This window comes from Wolffia australiana, chromosome 13 (assembly GCF_029677425.1).
Source record: "Wolffia australiana isolate 7733 chromosome 13, ASM2967742v1".
NCBI classification, from domain to species: domain Eukaryota; kingdom Viridiplantae; phylum Streptophyta; class Magnoliopsida; order Alismatales; family Araceae; genus Wolffia; species Wolffia australiana.
The window spans coordinates 1,764,383-1,782,928 of NC_135847.1; the positions used below are offsets into that span (position 1 = coordinate 1,764,383).

At 45.1% G+C, this 18,546-nt stretch overlaps 1 protein-coding gene across 2 annotated transcripts in view; it reads left to right on the top strand.

Moving 5' to 3' along the window:
- Positions 1–18,546, top strand: part of MCM9 (minichromosome maintenance 9) — a 48,264-nt gene that overhangs the window by 14,024 nt on the left and 15,694 nt on the right. For both annotated transcript variants that reach the window (XM_078584849.1, XM_078584848.1), the window contains exon 8: positions 7,937–8,034. In XM_078584849.1, the coding sequence (XP_078440975.1) occupies positions 7,937–8,034 (98 nt within the window). The remainder of the gene's footprint in view (positions 1–7,936; positions 8,035–18,546) is intronic.

The following is an 18,546-nucleotide window of genomic DNA, read 5'->3' on the forward strand; positions in this document are numbered from 1 at the left end:
TCCCTTCTCAGCATCATCTTCAGAGTCTAGGCACTCTAGCTATTTTATTTTCCATTTTGCGGCAAGTATTTGTCTCACTAATTTAGAACTACAATTTTACGGGGTAATCGTTATTATTTTGCTGCATGTGTTTGTAGAAACTATTATCTGCTGATATAATTCTTCTTTATTTTGTTGTGGTGAGTGTTGGTAAGGATCATATCACTACTTCACCATTGAACATATTATCTTTAAGATTCTGCTACACTAAATGCTGTGTTTAGGTGCCAAAGAATGTTGGAAATTAGTTGGGGACTAAAGAACGCGTATCTTTATTCCACTCTATAATTAAGTAAATGCCCATTGAGGTTATTAACCAATGAGTAGAGGACTTGGCCTTTGAACACATGATAGAGAGTTTTTTTGATATATTGCTCAGCTTGGATGAACATCTTTTTCGACTTCTGCATCATCAGGAGTCTAATAGATAGAAAGAAAGATAAGAGAAATTGGTGAGCCAAAACCTATAAACCAAAGAAAATAATCATTACAGTTACTTCAAGAGAGATCCTATAAATAACTTGTTATCTGTTACAATCCATCCCCTGCTTAGCCACTAGGGGCCTTTTCGTCTCTACATTTCCCTTTTAAATATGTAGCCCTCCTTGTTGGAGGCCCGGACATGAAGTTAGAGTGAGTTTTTTCATTTTGATAACACCTATCTCACCGGGGATGTCCACGCTGTCAGCTCTTGAATGCCTTGGCAACGTCCACTTTGCTACCCCCTTCATCCTAAGCCTCCTCAGCGTCATCCATCCTGCTAAGGCTGTCTCCTTCCTCTTTCACAGTACATTCCTCGGTAGGAATGTTTCATTATCCTTATCACCTTGGTCTCTCTTGTCATAATACATAGTTTCCCTGAGATATTAAAATGTTACAGTCTTAAGTGAGAAGGCAAAACAGAGGTTAGAGCTAAGGTTAGAGGTAAGAGTACATTCCTCGGTAGGAATGTTTCATTATCCTTATCACCTTGGTCTCTCTTGTCATAATACATAGTTTCCCTGAGATATTAAAATGTACAGTCTTAAGTGAGAAGGCAAAACAGAGGTTAGAGCTAAGGTTAGAGGTAAGAGAAAGAAAATTATGCAGAACACTGTGCTGAACGGTCTTTAGAGCCCTAACAGGGCCCTACATTATCCTTCAGCAGCTGGATTTTAAGACCTTTCAAAATCCACCCCATTATCCTTGTTCATGTATGGAATTTCTGAGCCACAAAGCGTCTTTGGTGTCTGTTAGACTAGTGTCATACTTATTGTTTCCTTTATGTTGTACATTCTAGGTTGACCACATGATGCTCCCCATGATCTTTGGCTTTTCAATGGCCTGGACTCTGGGCTGGGCCTTATACTGTAAAGGGCAAGTTATGACCGTCCTTGATGGATGTAACAACGACCTCTAAATCTTGCAAAGAGAACTTCAATTCTACCACGAATGGAAATTGTCTAACGCCATGTGTCATGCGGCCAAAGTCGGAGCGAAGAGCAATGTTTGGGTTGAATGTATACCGGCTACAATGCTTAGCAATCAACGTTAAGCAGCCTTCACTGGTGGAGCATAAATCTCTTTAGAATGCTTGAATTTGCGGTGGGGTTAAGGACGTGGTAGGCTAGGCCCTTGGCAGAACACCGAGATGTTTTATTACCGCAGGAGCAAAGACGAATCGGTGGCGGTAGCTAGTACTTTAGGCAGAAGGTACCACAGGAATGAAGAGACCACGCATAATCTGTGCCGTTGGGTAGCAGTGCTCCAGTGCCCTGAGGCCTGCAGCCCTGTGCGCACACGTAGGCACCTTTGCTCCAAGTGTGCCCTGGATGGGGAACACACTTGTGGACCATGGCCCTCAGCGTGTCTGCTGGTCAGTCTTACCAGCACCACCATGCTCCGAGCCCAGCTTTGATGTGGCCTCCAGCACCTCCGTGCTCAACACACCTCCGTGACACCTCTATTGCATTGGTCCTCATTGGGGCTGCCGTGCTCAACGCCCCAAGCCGTGGTGCATGTGTGCTGCAGCACTACCTGTAGGGACATGTCAAGTGCCCCACAACTGTTTCGGTGTTCTGCGGCATCCACACATCTTAGCCCCTTGGGGGGATATGGCCTTGCCCCCTGCGTGGGGAGTACCTGTGGACCGTGGCACAGGCATTGGCGGCCAGCGGGCTCTGATCGACCATAGCTGGCTCTGCTCCAGCGCACATGCGGCAGAAAGCACAAACACCGTGTGGGCATTGGTTTTAAAGATCAGGGGCATGCGTCACAACCCATGGTGTGTAGTGTCTGCGCGGTGAACTCGGCTTCCTATCCCGAGTCTAAGTATGCAGGGTTTCCCACGGGCAGATGTGCCCGCGCACTCTCCGCGATCACAGCATGCAGGCCTCTGCAAAGTTGTGTCGTCTATGTTGGGCCTTACGCCATGGGGTAGTTGAATATTTTCATGACAGAGGAATAATAATGAAGAGAGCGAGATAGAGAGAAAGATACAGAGAGAGGAGGGACATGGCTGATCTGCAGGAAAGATAGGATTATCTGTAGAGACAGAAGGGAGAAGACAGAGGATGTCAATGCGGCCTGCAGGAATAAACTCCGAGTATATGGTGGTTGATGAAGGAATAAATCAGCTAGGGAGGGGTCCAAGCGAACGGGAACAACTCACAAGATTAATTACTGATAAGATTCCCCTGATCGACCTTTAAGAATTTCCACTGAACTTCTGAAGAACGATGGTCGCTCAAGAAGGAAGATGAAATGCCGGGGAAACTCAACGGGAGTCTTGCAAAGTGGAAAAGAAAACAACACCGCGGGAAAACCTCGTGAAGGGAGAAGTAAGGACGGGGAGAGTACACTCAAGGGGAATCTATGGAGGGTTATGGCCGAATCAGCCTCGCCTCCTTCTGATGCAGAGGATCTCTCACCAGGTTGCGTTCAGGCGACCCAGAAAATAGCTCGATACCTTCCTCCTTATTTTTGTTTCTTACTTGTAGCCTCCCCTCCCGCCAGTTATTCAAAAGTGCTATACGTATTTATGGCAATTCATACGTATGATGCTTCGTCTCCTTCGGGGCGCTTGTCAACGGCCGCCTCTTTGCCTCCTCTGGTACGTTCTGGGGAGATGCTTATCAATTACTAGGTGTGGTTGACTTCCAGGAGAGTCCATATGTGCCCTGTTTATTGTTACCGGGCCAAAGGCGCTCATAAACTCAGTTAAGTATCATATCAGGCCAATCCTAGATGGTCTGATGAATATTCTATCCATCTAAATATTTCTTTATTTGAGGAGTGTGAAATGGAACCAGAACCACATTCTCAGGTTAAATGGAATAAGCAGATTGCTCTTTGACTCTCCTGTGGGGGAGTGGGACACTAGGAAACATGAAGAAGTATCATGCTCGACTGAATACTGATATGGCCCTCTACATCAAATACAGGAGGCAAAGGAAGGGAAGTCCAGATGAGATGCAGACCAAGCAGGCAGAGGTGAACACTGGTCACAGCTGAGGGTTAACCAAGGGCTGACCGAATGTAGACTGCAAAAAAGGTCACTGAAGATTGTCACATGAGTTGACACATGATGACCTAGGAATAAAAGGGCTAAGTCAGGCCCATTGAGGAAAATGAAAGAAAAGACCCATGAGAGGATCATGGCTGGAAAATAAGGATACAAGGAGAGGGGTGGGAAAGTACCAGCGGGTCTTTGAAGGGAATTTCAAGTATCAATTAGTGAGTCTTTCCCTCGAGGTTCAGGGCTGTATTAGGCCAGGCAACAAGGAGGATGACAAAGCTCAAGATTCCAAAATCTTCATCGAGGGCGCAATCTACAGGATTAGTCTGCAGCTTGATCGAGCGCTATGGGGAATCTCCATTTAGCAGGTGCAGGTGCGTTCTGTTCTTTGGATTGATTTCCTTTTAGATACTGTCGTATCTAATACTTTCGAATCCATTAGTAGACAGAAGAGCAGGCAGTTAGATATTTTACTGTGAAGACCTGCAGATATTTTCAGGAACACTTTCCTACAATGCTGGAAATAGAGGAGCTACACTTCAGTTTATGAGAGTTTTCAGATCATTGTGCTTTATGGGGATGAATTGCCATCAGCAGAAGTTATCAGTGGAGCTCCTACTAATTGGATTAGATCAAATCAAATCAGATTTTCAATTGATTAGAGAGCTCAGATTGTGATCTTATTGGTCTGATTAGATGGCTCAAAGGATCCTGATCATGAGTGGCCCATTGATGTGCCAATCAGGTGCTGCCAGGTGGGAGGACTGATTTGTCGCCTCTCATGACCCTGGTCATTGCTTTTTATGCTGTCAGTGTTTTTCTGAGGGAGCCAGGGCAGTACAGCACTGCTCTCTACCACTTTGGAGGAGGCTGTTTCTCAATGGAGGGAGAGAAGTCTTTTAATCAAATAATGATTCCTTAGGACTATTCAGAGATAGATCATGATCTGAAGAATAAATGATTGAAAGAATAAAATAGTAATCTTAATTTAATCAAGCTCTCTGTATGTAGTTCATGTTGCTGGTAAAAGGTCTTTCTGAAAATCTGGCAGGACCTGAAGATTCTATGGACCCAAGGTTTAAGGTGAGGAAATCAGAAGAGATTGTTCACTTATGGTTATATACACAACGTCTTCAGATATTCATGAGAAATTTCACCTTTTCATTTGTGACGAAGTTGTTGGATCAAAATCACAAGACTCAACAGAATTGGACAGGATGGTCAATGGATCTATGACAGGGGCACTAAAATTACTTGAGTGTGATAGGTCAGTAGCATTAGATATATTAATATGGACCTGTCAATCATCCAGACTCTGGCGAATGATTGAATTCACTGAAGAAAGAGGATGTATACATTTCTCATTTCTGAATCTTGACCACAAGTAACTCAAGATTAATGCTATAAAAAAGGGAAATAAATATTATTCAGATTAATTTATTCAAATTATGAGAGTGGATGAAAGAAGGTTCAATCTTTCAGAGGTCCCTTATCCTCGGCAGGTTTCATTATGATCTTTTGCAGAGTCTTCCTATATTTTGTTAGCATATGCTCCTGTTAGCTAAGGCATGTTCCCATAATGGACTTGTATGCCATTTGTATTTATACATGTCCATTATGAGATTTGTATGAGACCCATAATAGACCCACTAAGGTGTTGCCCATTCTCATATCCCTTTATATATGGGATATATCTGGTGCAGTTTTCGATGAACTAATTATTGGAATGCTCTAGCTATTGTTTTTTGTTCGTCATTTTGTTGGGTAGGGTTTGGGAGCTGGAGTATGGGGATCCACCAGTAACAGTTCCTTTCTTTTGTCTTTGCCTTTGTCTCTCAAAAAGTGTTTATCTTTTGTCATTGGACTGGTGTTTTTGGAATTTTCTTCACTCGCTTAGACATTGGATCTTATGGCATTTCAGTGACTAAATCTGGGATTGAGTTCTCTCATATGAATCTGGCTTAGGCTTAGGGCGTCTATAATTGATTTTAATAATGCTTCTGCCCATGTAATTTTTTTTTATGTACATTGATGTCACTGGTGCCTCCTACAATCATGATGGCTCTCAGAACAATAAATGGAGACAAAAGATAGGAAATTGATATGATAGAAATGATTCGTGTAATAAGATATGAAGTTGATAATAATCTTGAATTGTATCAGTTGATCTTGAACAATTTAACAATATCCTTGCCAACGATTCTTGAAATATCCAGAAATAATGTGCAAATTCCAATCGGCTGAGTGATGTCACTGCGAGGAGATGAGTAAAGTGAGCTAGCGAGAGAAATAGAGAATAACTTAGGTCCCTCCCCTGGTGCAAGTCGTCCACTGATCGATGGGAGAACTGCAACATACAGGAAGAGAGACAGAGAAGAGGAAAAGGTCAAGAGAGAGGGATAGTTTTTTTTTTTTGACTAACGAAAGAGGCAGTCACCCGAAAAGGGTCGGTAACCACCTGCCGATTACATGCCTAAGCCTTGAGGCTCTATTACAGAGGGGTTTATCCTCTCCCCTCTCTTTTCCTGACTCAGGGGAACCAAGCTGCCAGAAGTCCTTCCACCTCGTGGGCTAGCCCATCAGTAGAGGCCGTCCCCCCACGAAAGATCGCGTCATTTCTATGGCGCCATATTCCCCAGGGCACTGCCAATGCTTTGCTCCCCGTTTAACTTTGTCTAGAGCTGAGTCTCTGTATCGAGTCCCAGAATGCTTCCTCTGATGTCGGGTTCACTGCCATCTGAGTTTGAGTAGCCCAAATCGTGTTAGCGAAAGGGCATTCTAAGAATAGGTGATTACAATCCTCTTCCTCCTGTGCACAATACGCATTCCGCCGGTGCGTCGGGATACATCTTCTTTCAGAAGACTCGGGCCGTCACTCTTTTTTGAAACACAAGCCACCCGAAGATCTTCACTTTCAGAGGGACCTTTAGGCGGCATATCACTTGGCATGTGTGCGCCATCTCTATATTTTCTATGTTTGTGATAAGATCCGTGAACAAAATCAATTCGGACAAAACGCCGTTTGGTCCAAGATAGTCAAATATGGAAATGTAGAATCAAGAAAACCACCGAATGGGATAGCGTTCCACCAGAGGTGGGAATTGTCTGATACAATTGAGAAATGAGAAGATAGCAAACCAGGATCTCTCGATCCAAAATCTGGACGCAGGCCTCTCCTGCTCTCCAGCCCTCCTGCGCGCTGACGGGCCTTTGACTTTCTTGAATCTTGATGCTCCCTTATGCTGGCGTCCTTCTTTATTTATAGGGTGGTTATCCCCTAATGTAGTTGGGCTGACGTGGCATGACTAGAGCGATTGCTCCTTCTCCTTTTATAAGTTCTTGGAAGGAACTTATCAGTTTGCCTGATGGATTCCTACATATGCTTTCCGCACTGTAAAGGGGGCATTGGTCCAGTCCCAGCCATCCCTTACGGCATCTCTAGGTCTTCAATGCTTGCTGCATGTCCAAAAACTCTGTTCGTCTTCGGGCTGAAAGAGCGCCCACAAACCTGGGGTTCCATGTGCCGTCCCAACACTCTCCTACTGTGCCCTCGGGGAGTTGTGCTAGGGCTGATAGCCATGGAAATGCTGCTCGCAAAGGGCCACATGTAGACCAATGATCTGTCCAGAAACAAAATTGCGAGCCATCTCCTATTTGGGCTGAGTAGAATTCCCGAACTTTGGGAAAGATTTGTCTAAGGACTTGCCAGAATGGGGACGCCCCTCCTGACTGGAGCTGATTTCTCGTCCCAGGGATAGTGGAGAGGGATAGTGGGAAACTAAGATGACGAGGGAAGGAAAACTCATGACGATTTCTTGCTGCCAGGCAGATTTCATTTCTATGTATTATATGTTTGCCAAATAATGGCCCTGTGTCTCCTTGGGCTGATAGAAGGGTTTTGTCATGATACTGGGCCACCTTTTAATGTAATATCAGCCCAGTATTATATCAGAAGTGGTCCTGCATGTGTTGCACACAATTGAGGAGCTCCTGTTCTAGTCTGAGGCCCTTGCCCAGACAAGAAAAAAAATATTGAAAATGACAACACGAGAATTCAAAAACCTCAAATAGAAAGTCCAATAGGGAATAGATGACCGAGTTCAGGATATGACGGGGATGGACAGTAAAGTCCAGACACAAATATCCTGAAGACCCTTAGAAAGAGTAAGATTTGATTCTGAACTTGATTTTTTAATATGCTCATATTATTTTGAGGGTACAGAGATCAAATATGTATCTATTCCTTTCCCTTCTGTGTATACTGGTGAAATTTAAGATTTAAATTTAACTAACTTAGTTTGGGACAAAGATTATATGTTTTTAAATGCTTATTTTTACTAAAAAATTCCTCTTCTAATTCAAATGAATCAAATTGTATTTCACTGTTGTGTTTTTTGACAGGAGAACCAATGAACTGAAGTCTGAGATGGATACTCCAGATGATATGGTTAAGATGTTTGAGCAGTTCTGGTCTGACTTCAGAGATAAACCACTGAAAGGTCTCTTTCCTGATTCCTACAAGTCACACTCGTTTTCCTCTTACATATCTAGATGAGACTTCAGATCATCATTTCTATAAAAGCTCAAGCAGAGATTTCCTTGGCATTATGACACCGTTATCCTATCAATTTTGTTTCTCTCCATTGTTCTCCCACGCTTGCACTCCTGTTCCCTTCATCCCTATCCAGTCAGCATTGTCTTACTGCTACTGTCTATGTCTATACCATTGTCCTAAGGTTAGGTTTTTGCAAGGTCCATCGTCCACAACAGCGCGTGGGGCGCAAGGCATGTATTATCCAGTCATCCATCTGAAATGCCTCCCTTGTCTGAACCAGCAAAATTTGAACCATCATAAGATTCTAGCCTGGTTCAGCCTACTTTCCAACAGTGCTCTAGTCTGCTCCCCGTTGCAGTTCACCTGCAGCCAGCTTGTGGCCCAGTGCAATCCAGACCACTCCTTAGACATGATTCAGCTACAGTCTATCCCAGCCCAGCCTTGTCCATAGGACAGCTCTAGACCAGTCATTTGTGGACCTGTCCTCATTAAGAACCAATTGTCAATAGTAAAAAAAGTACAGGCCAATAGTTTCTGACCCAGTTTATTGTAAAGTGATCCCTGCTTGTTTTGTTGCCCATGTGGTCCCTTTGTCTTCCTGTATATGGGGGTCATTTTGGTCCCTCTCATTATTGCACATCATTTGGCTGGCAGAAAATACAATAGATGTGGTAAGGCAGTTTTTCAAGGGCCTTCAAAAGATAAACATGAGAGAGTGAGGATGCTGTCTTGTGTGCTCATATTCTAAATTCTTTTTAACTGAATATTGTGAATGTGGTGTCTCAATTTGCTATTCCAACAACATTTGTTGTCCGAATGATTTGATAATGATCTACTGCGAGCTGAAGAAAGGGGACTATTGTGTGGTTTGACCATTCTGACAAGTTTACCGAAGAAGAATTGTTTTCTATAATTCTTCTGTTAATGAATATCCAGATGAGGTATAAGTAGTGAAACCAGATGACTGTGTGGGCTTCTTTACAGAGTTAACCACACTATTATGAAGTATACAGCCAGATACTGTTACTGGTGGATTAGGCATCAATGTCAGTTGTCATTCAGCAGATCAATCAGCCTAGTTCTACCACTGGTGATCCAGTCATGCCATCTATAGCTGCAAATGCAATGACTTTGGCTGGCATCTTGGTCCTTGGATACTTCTTCTTGCTGACAGGAATGGGGGATCACAGTCAGGCAATGATCCTTGACAGGGGCGTGGTCTAGAATACGGAGATTGTGGGCACTGAAACCTCTCACCAGCGAGATGTGTTTTGATCGTCGTGGTTATGTGATGAGAGAAACCAAGGTCAGAAGGCAGTGACGAGAGGAAATGGAATGAAAATATTGCAATGGCAGAAGCGAAGTATGACGATCAGGCCTGTGTGCTAATAAAAGTGGTGCCTCCCGCTGAAAACTTCTTCAAAATATGTGATGCCCTTAACCTGCAAACTTCCTCTGCCTCTTCAGCCCCTGGCTGTTCCTGCCTAATTATCCAGTGGAACCTGTCTCATGGAAGCAGCTTTGGGCTAGTTGGTGTGGTTGTGATTTGTTTAGCTCAATATGCTTTGTTCTGTCATGTTGAACAGGGTTGTGGGCAATGTCAATTGCTGCTTTACTGTAACAATACAAAACAGTAGGTTCCTTTTGCTCCAGCCCAAGTTCAGTAAGAATGTTTCTAATCCACAATGTCTCACAGATACCTTTCACCAATGCTCTATATTCTGCTTCAGCGCTGGATAATGAAATTTCCTGTTGCTTCTTACTCCTCCAAATTATTAAATTTCCTCCCAGAAATGAGCAGTAGCCTGATGTTGACCTCCTGTCTATCAGTGATCCTCCCCAGTCAGCATCTGTGTATACTTCAATATCTGCTCCTCCATGGCGTTGATAGAAAATTCCATGGCCTGCTGACCCCTTCAAATACGCCACTACTTTATAAGCGGCTTCTAAGTGAGATTTCTTGGGATTGTCCATAAATCTACTCAATAGCCCAACTGCGAATGCTATATCAGGTGGGGTATGATTGAGATAGATCAATTTTCCAATCAGTCTTTGGTATTGCCCTTTGTCCACAGACGATTCTTCTTCACATACTCCCAATTTCACATTGGAATCAATGGGTACATAAGACGGCTTACATCCCCCCATTCTGGTCTCTTTTAGAAGATCAAGGATATACTTATGTTGTGATAGAAATATCCCATTTGGAGAATACGTCACCTCAATTCCAAGAAAATATCTCAGTCTTCCGAGTGCTTTTATTTCAAAGAGTTCTGATAGTTTGCCACTTAAGGCTCTATTCTCAACTTCATCGTCCCCTGTGATAATTATGTCATCCACATAAACAAGTAATATTGAGATTTTTTGTGACGTGGAGCGTTTCACAAAAAGTGTGTGATCACCGTTGCTCTGTTTGTATCCCATATTGATAAAGCTGCATGAGAATTTTCCGAACCAAGCTCTTGGGGACTGTTTAAGTCCATACAAGGCTTTCTTCAACTTGCATACCTTTTTTCCTGATTCTGTCATATAATATCCAGGTGGTAGCTCCATATAAATCTCTTCATCCAAATCACCATGGAGAAATGCATTCTTTACATCATACTGCCATAACCCCCATTTAAAATTAGCTGCCAATGCAATAAGAATACGTACCGTATTGAGTTTAGCGACTGGTGCAAAGGTCTCTCCGTAGTCTATTCCATAGGCTTGTGTGTACCCCTTGGAGACAAGTCTAGCATTATATCTCTCTAGAGTCCCATCAGCTTGATATTTCACAGTGAATACCCATCTACAACCCACAGGACGTTTACCAAGTGGGGCATCAACAATATCCCAGGTGTTATTTCTTATTAGTGCTTCCATCTCAATATCCATAGCCTTCTTCCAGTTCCTCTCTTTAAGTGCTTCAGCATGAGTTCTTGGAATAGACACGGAATTAAGAGCTGTAATAAATGATTTATACGCACATCCCAAATGTTGATAGCTTACCACATTGGAAAGTGGATATTGGTGCTTCTGAGTACACTGCCTTTTTCCTTTCCTCAGAGCAATAGGCCATCCACTATCATCTTCTTCAACCTCAGCTGTTGTATCAAGAATGTTGATTGCCTCCCTCTCTGAGGGTTCTTAAACTTCACCCTGTCCATTCTCATCAACTTCACTTGATGATTCTTCCTGATCATATTCTGTCCTTGGGAGCCTTTCATTTCGAATGTCAGATATGATTTGAGGCTTGTCCAGGGCGCTAGGAGAATCACGACTCATGACTATCTCTTGAATACCAGACAGAGGTGGCTCACGGATTTCTTCATTCAGCTTTTCTTGTGCCTTGAAGAAACTCACACTTTCATGGAATGTAACATCCGCCGATATCAGCATTCTCCTTGAAGGCGGATCATAACATTTATACCCTTTTTGAGTATGAGAATAACCCAGAAACACACATTTCACAGCTCGAGGACTGAATTTATCTCTCGGATTATGAATGTGTACAAACTCTGTACAGCCAAATATCCTTGGAGTCAGATTAGTCTTCAACCGAGCATGTGGATAAAATTTTATCATCAGGTTTACGGGACTTTCGTAGTCCAAAGATTTTGATGGTAATCTATTAATTATCTGCACGGCTGTCAGGACAGCTTCCCCCCAGAAACTCTTGGGCACTTCATAATGTAAGAGCAATGACCGAGCCATTGTAGTTACATGACTGATCCTTCTTTCTGCTACCCCGTTCTGCTGTGGAGTATACACACAGGACGATTCATGTACTACACCCTCCTGAGCAAATAGAGATGACAGGGTCTTGTTGAAAAAATCCTTGGCATTATCCGACCTTAGTCGCTTGATAGAAATATCAAATTGATTCTTCACCATACGAAAGAAATTGCCAATTACTTCAGCAACCTCAGATTTGGATTTCAGTAAATAAACCCATGCTAGCCTGGTACAATATTCTACAAATATTAGATACCATCTTGCTCCCGTTAAAGTTGTGGTTGAGGATGGCCAATAGCATATTGACACGTATCGCACAAGACATGAGAAGAATTTACTTTCTTAAAGAACACCGGAAACATAAGTTTCAAAAGTTCAAATGACGGATGTCCACGACGATAATGCATCAGCTTAATATTCTCCAACTGACTGCTACACTCCAGCTCCCGAGCATTGCAGTTCGATGTATAGGCTTCCTCAACATGGTCGTTCAGGTACACCAGCCCATTCTTCTTGTTAAAAGGTGAAGTCCTCAGGTTCTTGGCCTTGTCATAAACAAAACATCCATCAGACGTCATTATAAAAGTAATATGTAAATATTTAACAAGATTCTGAGGAGATATGTGCTGTGCCCGAAGTCCTGGGACATGCAAGGCTTGCTTAATAATACCCAGATTAGCGATTTTAACATCGCCTATCCCATTAACCAGCAACATCTCTCCTCCTGCAGTAAACACCCGTCTACTCCCTTCATAAGGAGCATAATGATGAAACTTCTTATAGCAGGGAGTCATATGATCCGTGGCACCTGTGTCAATAATCCACTCTGAATAAATATTAGAGTAAGAAGTTGTCTCACCCACTCGGGCCATAGATGTAGAGCTGATCATAGTCTTCAGCTTGTCGAATTCCTCCTTCAATTTATCATATTCTTCCATCTGAACCGTTCTGACACCGTCTCCTTGTCCTTCTCCAGCACTTGAATCTGCTTCTTTAGCATATGTAGCATGAGCTTGGACAGGCCTGAGGTGTGGATTTAAAATCCAACAGTGTTCCCTTGTATGATTTCTCCTCTTACAATATGAGCAGTGAAGATTGGACTTATATTTGCCACCTTGACCCTTCTGACTTTGAGTATCTTCTCCTGGTTTCTTGTCATATTTGTCACTTGCACCTTAACGTCCAGATGATGCCCCCCTTGCTTGCTTTGCCTTTACCAAGAATCCTGCTCCAGCTTCATCTTTCCCAACACCTGGAATTAACTTGATGCGGCTTTCTTCATTAAGTACAATCTGAATTGTTTCTTCCAAATTGGGTTGAGAATCTGACTCCGTAAACTCTCGTATTCTTTGTTCAGTCCCATCAGGAATCTGAACATACAATCTTGTAGGGTTGACTGCTACTCCTCAGGATTTTTGATTGGTCTGAAATGGTCAATTGCTAGCCACAGAGTTTGAAGTTCTTCGGCGTATTCTGCAACTGACATCTCACCCTGCACCAGTGTAGTTGCCTTAGTAACTAGCTCAAATATTCTCCAGGTGTGGCTCTTTCTCACATTACTCTTCTGAAGATGATCCCAAATTTTCTTCGTCGTCTTCAGATATAAATATTTCCGGAATCGATCTCCTGCCATACTGCTCAGCATCCACTGACGTACATTTGCATCTTCACGTTTCCAGGCTTTATATCTCGGGTTACTCGAGTCGACCTCATGAGTAAGGTGATCATCGAGTCCCCTGCTCTCAAGAATCATCTCAACATATTCGCTCCAATCAAGTAGGTTGAAGCCATTGAATTTGACTGTCTCCGGCACAATAGGAAAGATTACCTGGTTCAAGATCTCTCGTCCAGCTTCAGTAGTCTGAACAATAACCTCCTGGTTTGCTTCCCCAGCCATATTTGAGACCCAGTCGCCTGTGTTGATAGGACCTTCTTGAGCCAAGTCGATCTTTATGTGGTTAGCCTCCTAAATCGGAAGTACGTATTGCCAGTGGTGCCTTGAATGGCTTTCTGCCACTCAGCTGTGGAACATTTCCACCACAAGTACTCGACAGAGCTTCGTTTTTGACTTCTGTCGAAGTTCGACTCTTCTCCTGCGTTGGCAGATGAACCACAGATGAAGACGATCCTGCTGAAGAGCTTCCTCACCGTGGCGGGAACTGGGAGAGAAGCAGAAGAGAGATTTCTCCTCTGGGCATCCTACGCCTGGAGCTCTGATACCATGTGAGAAACAATGTCCAGATCGCTCACGGTCGAGCTTCCTCAGCAGAGAGTCGTCGGCTAGGGTTTTGGAGAGAAAAAAGACTTACTTTTCTAATTCGTTCCCATAGTCTTATGGGTACAAGGTGGGCCCCACTTACTGGGCCTAAAAACACCCGTACATAGAAAGTACTTAAAAAGGAAATACAAATAAGATAAAAGGAACATAAAGAAAATATATTAGCTTGATGAGATCCCTCGCTGACAATTATTATCTACGTGGGGCTTTAATGCAATGGGTAGAATCGATCCAGTCAGTCACTTGCCTTATCTGAGGGGAAGATTCAGCACATCATTTAAAGGCAACAGACTCCTCAGGCTGCACGATAAAGATACATAGAACATGACTATGCCATCAAAGATGGAGACTTGTTCTGGGCCTTTTGGATGCCTTAGTCTCGATTATCTGCATCATCAGTTGCCCATTCACAAATAAATCACCCAAAATCCTCAACTTGTCCGCGACCCATCACATCAAATGTACCTGCTATAAATTCACCTCATATTTAACAAGTTAATCCTACGGCACACATCAAATGTACCTGTTATAAATTTATCCCCCCCCAACCGCGCGGCGGTCCCCTTCGCTGTGCGAGCCGGCGTCTTCTTCGGCATCGGGGATCGGCGCTGGGGATTGTATGTGCCGCCGTCTTCCTTGGCCGCATCGCCCTCGACGATCTGCAACGGTGGTGCAGGGAACATAGACGACGAGGGAAACAAGTTCCTATTACTGTGAGGAAGACCGGCTGACCCCAAAAAGTCTTCATCTGAGATTATGGTTGTTCGGAAGGAATGTGGTGAGAACGGCATGGCGAGAGTGTTATTGCGGGATGGAGAGCTCGCGAGAGGGAGAATGTGCAGGGGAGATTGCGAAGTTGGGAAAGAGAAGACGTGAGATCATGGTCAAGATGGAGGAGGAGGGCCGACGGGACACAGCGTGGCAAGGGCAGATGCGACCTTGGGCATATATGACCGCAACATCACGCGCGAGGTTGAGGCCATGGACAAGGAGGCTTGATCATGCCCGAGGGCGAGAGAAGTCGGGCCAAAAGGCAAGAGGACCGGTCAGGTTCCGTGCCTCCTCGGGATCTCTTGAGCAAGGCAGGAGTTTTTACTGTCAGGTGGGGAGAGGAATATGGCCAAAGGGAAGGGAGTTTTTGCAAACACCGGAGAACTCGCCCTATGTGCATCCTCCACATCATCAAGCAGACCAAGAAAGGGGAAATAGTCGAGCTCGCAACAATAACTTTGGGGTGTATCTGCCGGCATCCCTCACAGAGGACGCGAGAGTGATGTTGTACTTCGTGCGCAGACACGGGAGGGACTCCGACGACGAGCCACAGGTCACCACCAGAGGGAAAATTGGACAACATTACAATGGGTGCGCCCCGCGAGCAAGCTACCACCAAGTAAAAAAATCGTCGGGAATTTAGCACCACGCAAGCGCACTGAAGTGAATGCGCACACCGGAGGCGACAACAAGCCTTGCCAGTTGCATGCAACTGCCCTAAATGTTGGGGAAACACACACACTGACGGATTACGGTGGGGCCAAGAAGACGAAGAAGCTGGCACCTCCCCGCACAGAGAGAAAAAACTGGAACTACAGAAGGGTGTTACAAATGTCTAAGAAAAGGACACAGAGCGAGGGAGTGTCGGGGAAGTGTGGTATGCCTCAAATGTAAAGGGGTGGGACATCGGAATGCAGAATGCGCTAGGAGAGCTAGAGAAGATGCCAGGTCTCAAACTACCGCATCTGCAGAGGGCAAGAAAGCCTCCCAACCTGCAGCTCACGCCCATCTGCCGGCCGAAGAGATGAGCAGACAACAGGGGGCCCACATAGGCTGCCCACATCACCACTCAGGGGCTGGAGGCTTGAGTCCCAGGGTGAGGTGGAGACATCACAAATCAAGGCAAGGACGGCTGACAAGCCCGAGTGCACAGACACGATGACCCACGCAGAAGAGGCAGTGGAAGGGACAACCCCTCCGCACGAGGCCATGACGGGAGTAAAACGCCAGAGAGCAGGCTACAGCAGCACTTTCGACAGGGACCTGAGGCCAAGCAAAAAGCGAGAGAAAGGCCCGGATAGCCTTGTCTACAAGTGCAAGAAGCTTGGCATTCACCAGGATAAGCGAATCATCGCATGGGCCAAAGCATGTAAAAGCGGGCAGGTGCAACTGGCGGCGGAGTTTATGACAAGGAGAAACACAAAAAATGAGAGAGGAGGGAAAGGAGACAATGCGGCACGGGGGAAAGGCAAAGAGACTATGGGTCACCCAGCTGCAGGGACACAGAGCCCGCAGAGAAAGAAAAAGTTGCTGTAGAGGAGCCGCTTATGACCCCTCGTGCCCAAGTGATCGCGTCAACGGTGGGGTTGAAGCTGACTCTGGGCGACGGAGGGGGTGGAAATAAAAGTTAAATATGTAGTGCATATCATGGAACGTTCGAGGCCTCGGGGATGAAGGACGACGTCGAGTAGTGGGAGGCTACTTGAGAGAATGGGGGCCATAGTGGTATGCTTACAAGAAACCATGCTTAAACGTTGCCAGGCTAAGGAGTGGAATTCAGTGGGCAGAGGTTTCCTGGAGGGGTTCCTAATGGTCAATGCGGTTGGACGGTCTGGCGGAGCACTAATAGCATGGAATGAAGCCATGTTCACAAAAGTGGCAACATGGACTGGACAGTTTGCAGCAGCAACCAAATTGAAGTGTTTGAGCGACAACTTTGAATTGGTCGTAGCCTCGACATACAGTCCAGTCAATATCCAGAGAATAAGAGGCTTATGGAGAGCTCTGACAGAACTAACAATCACTTTCAGCGGGTGCCCTATGCTTCTGGGGGGTGATTTCAACGTGACACTAGAGACAAGGGACAGACCAAATGAAGCTAGAGGGCAGGATGCTGACTCAGAAGACATCACTACAGGAAATGGGGCCCACTGACTGCACGTATACGTGGAGAAACACATCGGGACGCAAAAGAATGTCGCGTGTAGACCAATTTTTATGCTCAATAGAGCTCGCAGAACGCTTCCCTCTAGCAGAAGTGCGATCACTTCCCCCCCCCCATGTCCGATCATACACTGACAACATGGGTCGGCAACGAGATGACCAGGAGACCCACTTATTTCAAGGTGGACAAGTCGTGGCTTCACGAGGTGGGCTTCAAAGAAGGTGAAAGACAAGTGGTTATCACAACCCCGACTGCGATCTGAAGTGGAGACATTAGCTGCCAAGTTGCAGGCTCTTAGACGTCACTTGTTAGAATTTCAGAAACGAGTGCACGGGCAGCGAAAGATGACCAGAAATGATGCCCTGAGCAGAATCAAATGTCTGGACGACCTAGAGGACACGTGATTCCTGGAAGAGGTACTTGAGAGAAGAAAGTGGAGGGTGGTGGTAGCTTCGGAAGACAAGAAGCTCGGGATGGACTGGAGACAAAGATACAGGCAGTTGTGGCTAAAGATCGGAGATGCGAATTCAAGATTCTTTTATCTAACTGCAAACGGGAGACGTTGGACAAATAGTATATGGAGAGTGTCAATGGGAGGCCAAGAACATGTTGGAGCGCAACCGGTGGGAAAGGGAGTTGCAGACCATTTTCATGCCTTCTATAAGAAGGCATACGCAATTCGTGGACGTGGTGTGGTCGGGGGGCTCGGCGACTAGACCCTTCGCACAAATTGGAATTAATCCGTCCCTTCTTGGAGGAAGAGGTCAAGGAGGGAATAAAAGGTCTCAATGGTGAAGGAGCGCCAGGTCCGGATGGCATGCCATTTTTCTTCTATAGAGAATTCTGGGAGCTGGTAGGTTCAGACGTCATGGCCACGCTCGAAGAATTCCATCAAGGGACGGGCAGCATGGAGAGGCTGAACAGGGCCTATGTGATCCTTGATTCTTTCGCCCTATTTCTCTGTCCAACTTCATCTACCTAATCATCGCAAACGTCTTGGCCAACATACTGAGGGGGGTGATCGGGGAACTTGTAGTACCCTCCCAATCAGCGGTTATCCCAGGGCGGCAACTAGTCGACAGTTGTGTTGCAGCAGGCAAGATTTTAGCGGCTTGGAAAAGAAAAAAAATCAAAGGCGTCATGTGGAAGGTAGATTTGCCAAGGCATATGACACTCTGGACTGGGGCTTCCTTTGGGCAAACATAAAAAGGAGGGGTTTTCCTAATGAATGGATCACAAGGATGAAAAGATACATCACAACACACTCCTTCTTAGTGTTAGTGAACGGAAGGCCGGAGGGTGGATATATACAACCGCAAAGGGGAGTGAGGCAAGGATGCCTGATTGCACCCCTTCTATTCGTACTAGCAGTAGATGCATTAGCCACATGCACTAAACTGGCCTACTCACACAGTCTCTTGAGGGGATTCCAAACGCTGAGCCACCTCGAGGGAATTCCGTTACTGCAGTACACGGACGATACCATTTTCTTTATTGAAGGTTCGGTGGAAGAGGCAAAATATCTG